Consider the following 12,841-nt stretch of genomic DNA (forward strand, 5'->3'; position numbering starts at 1 on the left):
CAATAAAACTTTGAAAAAAAATAAAAAAGAAAAAAAAAGAAAAGTTAAGTAGCACACCGGAAAAAAAAAATAAAATAAATAAAAAAAAATAAAAGAGAATGCAAATTTACATAAAAGTCGTTTTAAATGTATCCAATAGACAGGGACTTCTACTAATTAAAATTCCTCTTAAACAGGGATGAGTCAGAGCAAGAAAATCTCATAAACCCCAGGAGGAGGTAAAAGTTTTTAAAAATTAAATGCAAATAGGGTTAGGAGAGTCAGTCAAATCAAGATAACATCTGAGTTTTCCTAGCTCATTCTAAAAACACAACCATGTGATCTAGACTAGAAAAATTAAGGTAAGTCAGCTGATGAACACACAGTAAGGACTCAAACAATGAAGCAATCAAAAGGAAGGGACATCTTGCACTACGACCTCACCCAGTGCAACATTTTCACACGGTCCTGCAGCTCTGAGACATGCTCCTAGGTAATCATCCCCCTAGGAAGGCACTGCTACTAATAAACCATCATTGTAGGTTTCGATCACAGACAAAGTGTAATTCTAATAATTAACATGGAGATAGAAATTAGGCCACTTTTCAATAAAGTATAATTCCTCAACTAGAACTTATGAAGTCCAAATCTTGGAAAGCTGATTTAGAATTAAAATGTTGGGAAAGATTATTTCTTAGGAAATACCCAAAGACTCTGATGCTGACAACATCCCCCCCTTCTCCTAATCATACCCTCTGGGATGCATGGACGTCCTTACTGCCACTGGTACCAACCACAGTGATGCAGCCACATGACAGCACTGCCCAGACAGGTGGACCGTCGCTGAGGACCTGTCATGTCTGGACACAGCACCCCCACAGGAGAGCACAATTCCACCCAGCTGGGAAATTTGACTCTGTCCAGGATCTTTGGTACATTTGGAGCAGAAGAAAATAATGGCACAATAAGACAAGAACATCAAAGGAAAATTTTTCATCCAAAGAAAGAAAAACTAACCAGGCATGATACGTAGCAATTTTCTAGAAAACTAAAGTAAATAGTTCTTTGTTCTTATAAGTCCATTTACATGATTAGAAGTTTGACATTTAAAAAAATAGCTTAATAAAAATACACTAGGTTCTAAAAGCAGCCTTCATGGCCATTTCTGAAATTTAACTTGCCATAATCAAATTAAAATAATGCCATGTCTTGTTAAAAAAATTTTCGTGTCACAAACAAAGAAATTTTACACTTTATATAATACAGTACCTCTCCCTATGAACACACAGACTATGTATATCATCAGTATTTCTTACTGCCAAATAAAAAGTCTTAAGGAAAAGTTTTCCTACTGTGCAGTTTGTATAGTAACTTAATGATAAATTCTATTTTTAAAGAACCAGTGTATTCTTTTTGAATTTCTTAAAAGCATTACAGAAATTGTCTTCATATATTTTCTACAGTTGTACAAATCACGAGGGCAAAGGTTCTAACATCAGCGGTGGAAGATGGCTTTTACTGATGAGTGTAGACCCAAGAGGTTGGCAGGGAAATCGCAGTGATGCTGTGCTGCCCGCCGGGGGCCTACACTGTGCCAGCCGGCTGCATCTCTCCAAGCTGACCAGAGGAGCCCCAGTCCAAAGCCAGAGCACACACAGGTGGGACGGCCCTCTCGATGCAGGCGGGCAGCGCAGCCAGAAAGGGATGTGCATTTCTTTTATTCCAGTACCTTCAGATAATACAGTTCAGAAAATATAATAAAAATATTTAAAAAAAAGACAGCTGGCACTGCCAACTCATTCGTTCCTGAGTAATCTTAGAAGCCTAGTCCTGCCGAATTTCCTGTTGTCAGTGAGCACCACCATCCTTGGGAGACTTCAGGGTCTGGAGATCGGTGCCGAGCAGGACTTGCGTGCAGCTCCCTGAGTGCTCGTGCTGTGGACACAGTGGATCTCCTCTCAATTTCCCTGCTTTCATGTAGGTGGGGATAGAGCCATGCTGAGTCAACCCTTCAAACCTCTTATAGGTGTAATTGAGAAAAACCCAGTCTTTGGATTTGTAATCTGGTTCTGTGGTGTTTGGCAATGGTTGTAAGATATCAGACTCAGGGAAGTCATCAAAATTTGAAGTATCATCAATGCCTTTGATTTCTATAGGGATTGCTGCTGGCCTTTCCCTTATGTGCCCCCAGTCTACATATTCAAAGAAGGGGTGGCCTTTTATTTCTTTCACTCCACCATTCCCAATTCTGTTTTCAGAATCAATACAAAATCTGAGAATTAAGTCCTTGGCTTGCTCAGAGAAAAGGTACTTCTGGAGGAAATACTAGAGTTTCTTTCCAGTTCATCACTTTTCTGTATGTATCCTGAGGAGTTTCAGAGCAGAAAGGTGGATAGCCTATTAGCATTTCATACATAATCACTCCCAGGGACCACCAGTCACACAGCTTATTGTAACCCATCTGCATGAAGACTTCTGGAGCAATGTAATCTGGGGTGTCCCAACTGTGGAATATGCCAGCTGCCTCCGATTTTTCTTCCAGTTTTCTGCTTTCCTCTTTGAGTTCATGTTCTGGAATGAGAAGTCACTTGGTGGGTTGTGAGTGAGATTTCTGTAGAATTCAGTTCTGTGAGCTTTCTTTAATCCCATGCAGAAACCAAAATCAGATAATTTTACATGTCCCTTGACATCCAATAAAAGGTTGTCTGGCTTAATATCCCGATGGATGAAACCCAACTGGTGGATTGCATCTACGGCCAGAACCATCTCTGAAATGTAGAACTGTGTTTTCTCTTCCGTCAAGGTATCCTTCTTCATTAACAAGGTCATCATGTCACCTCCAGGGAGAAATTCCATGATTAGATAAAGGTTCCTCTTATCCTGAAAACTGTAAAACATCTTCACCACCCAGGCACCATCTGCTTCTACCAAAATATCTCTTTCTGCTCGAATATGTGCCACCTCATAACTCGGCCATCCCGCCCTACTCCACACAGGAACAGGAAACCTTCCGATGCCAGGTTAATGCCCCTACATTTGTTTCTAGTCTCTTTGCATTTCCTTTGTTTTAGTAAGTGGGCTCCTGCTCCTGTTTTCTAGTATTTTGCTGTAATTATCTACTTTCTTTCCTTATCTTCTCCTTCTGGTTTCTAGCAGATTCTTCCTTCTCTTTTTCAAGCATATCAGCTTTTCTCAGTATCTTCATTGCATAGATATGGCCTGTGTCTTTCTTCTGGACCAGCCATACCTCTCCAAAAGCTCCTCGTCCTATAACTTTCAGAGATTCAAAATCTTCCAAGCCAAGCCTGGTCCTCTTGAGCCGTAAGAACTCTGTTTCTTTGCGAGCATGTTGTGATCGGCGTAACTTTTGCTAGGAAAAGTAAAGGAAGACTAGAGAACAAGCTTGATCTCAAATCACTTGGTGGTCTATTCTTTAAAGAAACTCCTTGTCGATCACTGGAAACTATGTAATCTAGGTTTATAGGTTTCCAAGACCTCTTCATCTGCTAATCCTTCTTCTTCCATAGCCACTCCTAATTTCTTCTGCCTGGTTTCTCTCTCTTCATGCTGTAAAATTAGGTTGCTGTAAACATTCTCCAACGTGAGCGTGGCTACAGTCACTCTTTCTCGGGTATGGTCGCTCATAGGAAAAGTTGTTGTAGTCCCTGACGTCATGGCCATAGTAACAGAAACTGTCTGCGGCCCCCGGTAACCCACCCCGCGGCCGGCGCCGTGCGCTCCCGCCGCCCGCTCGCTCGCCTCGCCCCCTATTAATTGGTTTTGAAACTGTCTCATTGCTATCTGTTTCTCAATAAAATTAATAAAATTAAAAAGTGATATAGGTGAGAGATAAAAATATTTTAATTAGAAAAATTAATAGTTGTATTTTAGTTATAATTCAAAGAACTTTATGCCAAAATATGTACAAAACTGACTGCAATAAACCACCTTTAAGAATTGTGCTCTCATAAAATATATAGCACTGTAAGAGAGGATTCTCTTTCTGTTCTCCAAATAAAATGATATATTGCAGCAGAGTGAGTCCAGAGGGTGAAGAGAAAACCCATGTGCAGTCATTTATTGGAGCTCCTACTACAAAATTCTGAAAACACGTGGCTTATAATAATCGAACACTAATTTCTAACATTTGTAGAAACTGGTAAATCCTTAGATTCACAAATGTGGCCTTCAGAGTTCTCATGTGATGGAAAGAACAAAGGACTTCACAAAAGTTTCTTTGAGAACTTGGCCCTCATGGTTGAATCACTTTGCAAAACTTCCAACATCATAACACTGTCACACGGATTTGATCTCAACACTTTGAGTTCAGCAGAATGGAAACATTCAGAGCACATCTTAGACTATGCCTGACATTAAAGAGCTTTGTAAAATTATTTTAAAAACCTGTTTTTCATTGTTTTTTATTTTGAAAAATTAATGATTTCTTTAAAATATATGTTGTGTTCTACTAAACTTATTACTTCTTTAAATAAATATTTTTAATTTTTAGATTAATTTTCAATGTGATTAATGTTGATATCTATAATTCATATGAATAAATGCTTTTTGGAGTAACCAATGATATTTGGTTACTCTAAAACATATTCTAAGAGAATGTTTTCAGTATGATAGCTCTAGTCCAAGTCTATGCTTACTGTCCTTCGGGACAGTTGCTTCTTTTTTAAGGATGATGGAAATACATTGCAAAATATCTCCATTTGTTTTATAAAAGTCTTGCTGTGCCTAATTCAAATTATAGTCAACTCTTGTTTAATTCTTATTTTTAGAGGAACATTAATAAAACCTACACCATAAAGTTATCTTCTTGAAGCCCTTGTATTGACAGTAGAAAAATCAATTTGTTAAGGTGTAAGTACTGCACAGGCCAAAATAAAGGAGCAATGATATGATTATAATTCTCCTGTCATGTGTTTTCCATGAAATGTGATGTGAAATTAGGAGAGTTGCATTGAGGATTTCCTCTGGATGAGATTACCCGCCCATTTCCATCTCCTTATCTATTATGAGTTGCTTGCAGATTGCTAGAGTAATGGGCTACATTGCTGTCGTAGTTGTCCAGAAAGAAGAGTTCACTTTTTCAAACAATAAAAGAAAGAGAAAGAGTTCTGATGCTTTCCTAAAATTACACCTTTTTTTGTCCTTTCTGGTTATGGTGACATTTATCTGTTGGATTTTTTGCTCTGTTTTATCTTATTTCTGTTTCTGAGTTTTTAGATTCAGTGATTTTGAAAATTGATTTTAAAAATCAGATTTAGTGATGCTTAAAATAATTCTCAGTTTCTTTGCTTTGTAATTGAAACTTTAAAGATTTTATTTAGGAAACACTTACCAGGAACTTACTATAGAGTCAATTTCATGGAAAAATGAAATAAATGATGTTTTCTAATTGTACATAATTTCAGGGATAGACACATTCTACTCAGTTCACAGTGTGACTCAGTCTGTTCTAAGTGGAAAACTACTTTTAAATAAAAATTTGGCTAACAATTAAAAATGCATTCAATGGCCTCCTATTACAATATGTAGAATAAACTGTCATTTTGACCCACAGGCATATATTTTGACAAGTTGAAAAGACTAAAAGTGCCTGCTGAGTGTGTACAACGGAATCTTCAGCTCCTATGCTCAATACAAAAGATGGTGTCACCCTCATGCTCAACTTGTAACTGAAGCCCTTACATTATCCCATGAATGAACATCCATAAGCATATTCACAAGAATGCATTTTCTAAGTGCTTTTCACTTACCACCCATCAGAATTCTTGACACATAATAGTTCCACCTTGAAATTGTCCTCAGTATTTCCTTTTTTTCTGTTATAATTACTTATTTGGTCTAAAATTTAAATGCACAAAGGATCTAGAACTGTAATGGCTATAGACTTTGCCTGATATTATAAAACACAGGAGTATTGAAGGAATCAAAAACTAATTATATACCAGAAGGAGGCAGAATTCTTAATCTTTAGTACAGAACAACATGTGGTAATGCACATATATTAAAAAAAAAATGTGTCAGAGGTTTACAAAACAAAATATTCAAGGCTCCAGGTATACAATTAAAGTCCCTGGAGAAGGCAGAGAAAAAAGTGCCTCTTAAATCTTTGAAATTCTGTCCTTTAAATCCATTGTGGGACTTTTGGCTGTCAAAATGGCCAAGTATACATAACTCAGGAGAAGGAAATGATGGAATTGTATTTTACACCTGCAACTTGGGGGGCCGTAGAAGCTTTGAGTAAAGAGTGAATTTCACAGCAGTGAAGGGTAAACATTGCTTTCTGTGAGGCACTCACATTCCCAGGCTCAGCTGGAAGTGACTATTGGTATAATAGTACAGTGTTACAGACATGATGTGCAGAATTAGAAGGCCTCTTTCAGGGTCCCCATTCAGCAATAAGCTGTGAAGATGCAGTTTTATACCTTGAAATTTCTTTTTGTAAAATAAGAAACATAATATGATGTAGTTTATTTTGTCAGTGAAGTTGGAGATTTATAGCAATTGACTCAAATCATAGTAAAAATGTTCTAACTTTGGAGGGCTGCAAATGTAATCTAAGATTAAATTCTACCAAGTAGTGGTGAACCACAAAGGAATTCTTGGATTTCAGGAATAAAATTTGGGGAATGTTGAAGTGAAAAATGGAAATATTCTGAAAATCTAAATAATTGATAATGAAGCTAAAAAATTTATAGGTAGAATATTTTCATTATAATATTAAGCTACTCTGATAAAATACTTTGTTAATTATCCCTGCTAGAACTACAAAGAGTACTTCATGCTGATAAATTTAATCTACTTCAAAGATTTAAAATTTAAATTATAAAATTTTCTTTACTGAAAGGTATCTTAAGTTTTAAAGACTTTGCTTTTGTTTTTCTGGGTATACAGTTTTAGGAACAGACTTTGTTTTCCATATCTAGATTAATTTTCTTCAAACCATGCATGGTGTTGCACACATGTAATCCTGGTATATAGGAAGTTCAGACAGGAGGACGTCCATGAATTCAAGACCAGCTGTAACTGCATATAGAAACCCTCTCTCAAAAAACTAGAATTAAGTACCCTGTTTAGCCATCTGTACACTCAAAGGCCTCTGTAGTCATGAGCCTAGAAGGGTTGGCTATTGTTTGAGATGACAGAAGGTTTTGACGTTATTCACATAATGCTAGTTTTATTTACATGGAGAAACGAAGGTTTATGGGTATGGGTAGGCTTCCACACAGATTTCAGAGGACGTTTTCCATGGCTAGGCAGTCAGCCCCTGTGAGGTCACTGCAGGAACCCATGAGAGTGAAGCTAACAGTGCAGCAGAGACACTCTGAGGTTGGAGATGCCAGAGCCATGGACTGTCTGCTGTTCATATTTATTCTGAAATTATTTTTTAAATTTTATTTATTTCTTTTTTAATCTTAGTAAAGGTGTACAGGGTCTCACTATGTAGATCGAACTCCTAGTGATCTGCCTGTGTTCAGCCTCCCAAACACTGGGATTACAGGAGTGTGCCACCACGCCCAGTCTCAGTAGCCATCTCAGCACGTCCTGGGGACAGGGCCGACACCGCATGCTGGGGATCAAACCCCCGGCCTCTGTGTCTGTCTAAGCAGGTGTTTTAATCCACTGAGCTATTTGGTTGGTCCTCTAATATTATTTTAAAATTTCTCCATTCTCTCTCCTCTTCTTTTGAAAAAAAAAATCACATTTTATATTAAAAGTAACACTGATGTTAATGTTGGCTAAATCTTCATTAGAAAATAAGAAGAAATGTAATAATATAATTGATATCCCCAAAGAAAAACTATGTATGTATATTAACCTAGAATCATTTACCTATTATAAGTAATTTTTAGAATGAAAAATAAGGGATATTTAACTAAAGAGTACCAGAGAAGATTTGTACTCAGAAAATTACAGCTGAAAAATATACAGTGTGTTAGGGAGCTGTCATCACACACACCTGAAATCCAAGCACTCTTAGTGGCTGAGGTTGGAAAATTGCAAGTTTGAACCAAGCCTGATCAATTTTTAAGGAGACCTTGTCCCACAATTAAATTAAAAATTTTGCAAACATCTGAGCATGTTTTTCATTGCAATGATCCAGGGTTCAATTCCCAGTAATATGAATATAAACAGGAGAGAGAGAGAGAGAGAGAGAGAGAGAGAGAGAGAGAGAGAGAGAGAGAATGGGGATCTTGAAACTAAGGGAAAATAGCACAAAATATAATCTTATACCTACTAGTGAAGAATGAAGAACATAAAAAGAAAAAATACATAAAACATCATCTCTATTTTTCTGTTTCTGTGATAGACAACTCACAGTTGAAAATTATATCATCATGCAAAGAGATATATATCTGGATACAAAAACAATATCACAAAGTTTGGAGTTATTGCATGACATTTATTTTTAAATATTAACTTTAAGCAAATTCATGCATTGTAAATCTATGTTATAATTCCTAAATCACAGCTAAAAATTTAAAAACTAGAATTACAAGATCAAAATTAAACCCAAATGGACTAAAACCAATAACTACATAAAAGGCCACAAAGGAAGCACCAAAAACCCAAAGCATAACACCTATAAAAGAAAGAGTGGTAGAATTAAATGAAATTTAAACATAATCATAATAAATTCAATTGAATCAAAAAGGGAAGACTAAGACTAAATTGGAAAAGTGAAGAAACAATTATACTTTTCTTTAAAGTACTTACTTTAAAAGGACTTGGTTAAATATAAGAAAATGGAAAAACGTATTTCAGACCAAAACTCAAAAGAAAATACTGAATTTTATATGCGATAGAGTAGGACCAGGTTAAGAAATCTTATGAATGATAAATTCAGATGTGAATGTAAGTAGAGCTTAATTCATCTGAGAAACATAACCATCCTACATAATGTATGATGTATATTTCAGTGATGGAATTTTATGACAAATCACATGACCACAAAAAATTAAATTTGAAAGCAATAGCAAGGTATTATAAAATTTCACAAATATGGGAACCTATAACCAGGATAGAGACAGATGATAGATAGGTAATAGACAGACAGACAGATAGACAGATTCTACCAAAAATGTATAAATACTTTAGGCAAAGAATAACATGTACAGTTCAAACTAAATTTATTGAGATACCACAACCTTAATGTAAGTTACCTTTGGCCTTTAAAATTATGAGAGATCCTCAACGTCGTGACCATTGGCTTCTAGACACTTATTTGTCGGTTGGGTAACCTTGGCCTTTGAGTTTGCTGCACAGGCATTTGCAATGTTTCTCTCTAAGACTCAGTAGTGCAGAGGTTTTCTGCCCTATACAACATCCTCTAGTGTTCTCCACAAGAGGGCAGCACTATCTGTTGAAAAAACATCATGCTATTTTTGTTTTCCTGAAGGATGTATACATTTTTGATGGAAGTTATACTTTCTACAAATTCATAAATTCCAAATATTTGAATAGATACTTTTCAAAAGATGATGCCTAAATGACAAAAAATGTAAGAAATATTCTCATTCTTATTACAAATTCGAAGATAAAGGGAATTAAAACCGTAATACAATAACATTCGACAATCAACATGATTAAAATTTTAAAGGCCAGAAATACCAAATGTTGGAGAAGTATATAAAAAATGTATTGCCAATATGCCATCTTATTGAAAGTCAAAGTATATCTAGATTTGGCCTGAGCAATTTCACTGCTAGATGTGTACCCGAAAGAACTGCAACTATTATCCAAAAAAGGAAATATATCAAATGTAATTATCATAACCTGAATGAGAAAAATAATTCTCAAATATTGGAGAATAACAATGCCTTTTAAAATATAGTGGGATACTGATCACAAAAAGAATTAGACTGCTTACATGTGTTTATGTAAAAACTGTAAGCATATATACAATAATAACAAGTGTGTTTGTATTTCAAAAGAAGTCTAAAAAGTGTATTACACTTATCATTTTACCTTTATATATGGAACATGGCTTAAAGATAAATCTTGCTTTTTATCTATCATTTTAAAATAAACCCACAAATTTTGTTCTGGTTTCACTTCCGTCTGCAGATGATATGCTTTTGTCTCTACCTTTCTCTCATAAAATCTTTCTTAGAGTTGTCAATACTCACTGCCACTACTACTTTTCATGCTGATTTCTCTTGCACATCCTTCAGTTGTCACTTGTCATAAACTTTCACCTAGAACTATCGTTACCAAAGTCATCAATAACTTTCACTACTTAGAATCAACCCTATCAGACCCATGAGATCCATCAACATTGATTGAAATACGTTCTTTGCTTGTCTCATGGATGCCTGTCTTCCTTGGTTTTCTTCCTTTGTTCCTGACCTATATTTCTCAAAGCTGTAACTGCAATTCATAAATAAGTAGCTTCAATACTGTACAGAGTCACAAATTATGTTTTTAAAAATAAATAATGTGTTTTAAAAATCACTATTTCTCTTCACTTGAAGGTAATCATGGAATAAAGTCAAATATATTTATTAAGAATTGAATGTTAGTCCCTTATTTTTTTTCCTAAAAATGGCATCACATGAAAAATAAGTTAGGGCTGGGGAGATATCTCGGTGGTCTAAGCATCTGCCTGGCAACACCAGGACCTAGGTTTGACCCTCAGGACCTCATGCTGTGCTCCAGGCACGCTGTGCTGGCCACTGAAACTGGCCATGGTGGAGCATACATGTAATTCCAGAGCTGTGGAGGCTGAGATAGGAGGACCACTAACAGCCTGAGCTACATAGCAAGACCCTGTACCAGATAAATAAGTAAATAATGAAGAATAAATAAACTTCCATGCATTAGTTCTTTCCAATGATTTTAAAAGAGAAAAGTAAATGTTAAACTAAAAAATAAAAGGCATAGTCTAATGATAATTTCAATGCATTTTTATGTAATAAAGCACAAAATTTTTACACTTTAATTTTAGTATTATCTTTGTAATTAAAGTATAAATAACAAGCCTTAGCATTTGTATATAGTTATTAATACTAGCATTATTCAACTACATGGTGTCCATAAACATCTCAAAGGTCTTCTTTCTCTGCATGGAAAGGTTTTATGCACAAATTACACACTTGTCAAAAGCCATTTTAAATTAAATAATGAGAATAAGTTACTATGCAGAAAATAGCTCTCTGAACACCATTAAAAATTATTTCTCTATTTACAGAACAGCTAACAAAAATAGAGCATATTTGATTGTCAAAGAATAATCATATTCCTTCTTCTGCTTCTTTATTTTTTTAACCAGGAATTGAACTCATGACCTCATACTTGCCAGGCAGGCACAGTGCCACTGAGCCCATCCCCAGTCCTAAGCGTATTTCTTTAACATGATGCATATGGATTTTGTACATTTGCTATAAAATGACAAGTACAGTAATAAAACATTAAATTACAGTATAATGTAAAACACTTATGTTTTCTTTAATTAAAAATATTTTATCTAAGATTATTCTCTCCAAAACATTTTACAAGTGTCTGCACATGTCATGAAATTTTCAAAGGAAACGAACTTTTAAAAACTGACTTATTCGTGGTATGTTGCAGTAGCATAGTTTTATCAGCAAGACCTGGCTTATTGTATTACCTTAAAAACATTGGCTTCTTTCAGTGGAGAAAAATCATTTCATAATGATTATCAGACAGATGTGATTTAATAAATATTTGAGAATAAAAGCACTGTACAATTTTAATGGATCTGTAATTGTGAATCCCAAGCATCTTTCCTTCCTCAACTAATTGGGTAATGACATTGCTAGAACTAATCCAAGGTCATCAGTTTGCACATAGTACAGATGGTTTCCACTATTTTATGAGTATACAGGGGATTCAAGATTACTGCTGCCTGCTGCTTTTCAAACTAATTTTTATTCTTAAAAATCCACATTTTCATTGCAGCTGAACAGCTAAACCATATGTTGCTTTCTAAATACTTTAAAATATCTGCTGCATGCAATTACCATACTAAAACTTGCATGCATTAGTTCTTTCCAATATTTTCATAAGGAAAGGACACTAGCAGTATTTGGGGTGTGAGTCCATGTGTGTGTGTTCTTTAAGAGCCGATCTTTATCTTAAATTATGGACTTAGTGAGAATTTCAACCTAAGACACATTGGATGGCTTATCTGTTCCCGATATGTAATGTACTTCTGTGGACTTCAGAACTGTCTCATGATGTTTAAGGTATTATGCTAATTACCTTGCAGCTAGAAAGCCTGGCTTTGAGATATCTTTTCTACCTTCCCCTAGTAGTCATGATAAATACAGATGAGGTATTTCTGTGCTTTTGTCAGACTTCTGATATGCCAGGGGAAGGTTTGACAATTTGCACATTTGAGGAGCTTTCTAATGCAGCATGATTGGTGAAAGGCTTTATTAAAAACACTACAAGTGATGACACTTTTTGTTAATACTTAAGGGTCATCAAGGCACTTGTATACATGAAAGATCTTTACACACACACACACACACACACACACACACACACACTGAAAAATCAGGAGGCATCATTCTACAAATGACAGCAACTCAAACTCATACATTTTAATTCACTTCCTCAAGCCCTTGCAGCCAGAGAGTGAAAGAAAAAGACAGAAAAGTGTAAGATTTACTGCTGCTTTGGTTTTCCTTTGGAGCTCATTCTGCTGCAAGAGGGAGGTCCTGTGCTCTATCTTTTCTTTTTTTCCTCTCAATTCTAAGTTAGTAACTAGTCAAGCAAGATAGATTGGCAGGATAATTTTGTATTCTCAGTTATTTTGAAATAGAATGTTGTCAGAGTTCTCTAGAAAAATATGGAAATATATTAATATATATTAATATAT

At 35.4% G+C, this 12,841-nt stretch overlaps 1 protein-coding gene across 1 annotated transcript; it reads right to left on the minus strand.

Moving 5' to 3' along the window:
• Window positions 1-1,800: 1,800 nt before the first annotated feature.
• Window positions 1,801-3,732, minus strand: LOC101566109 (serine/threonine-protein kinase 38-like). The gene is given in 5 exon segments (XM_012517390.2): window positions 1,801-2,283; window positions 2,285-2,476; window positions 2,479-2,940; window positions 3,134-3,349; window positions 3,475-3,732. Coding segments are annotated over 5 exon segments (1,512 nt in total). The 5' UTR covers window positions 3,661-3,732; the 3' UTR covers window positions 1,801-1,827.
• Window positions 3,733-12,841: the final 9,109 nt, after the last annotated feature.

The sequence above is a fragment of the Octodon degus genome, unplaced genomic scaffold (genome assembly GCF_000260255.1).
Source record: "Octodon degus isolate 3935 unplaced genomic scaffold, OctDeg1.0 scaffold00172, whole genome shotgun sequence".
NCBI lineage: Eukaryota > Metazoa > Chordata > Mammalia > Rodentia > Octodontidae > Octodon > Octodon degus.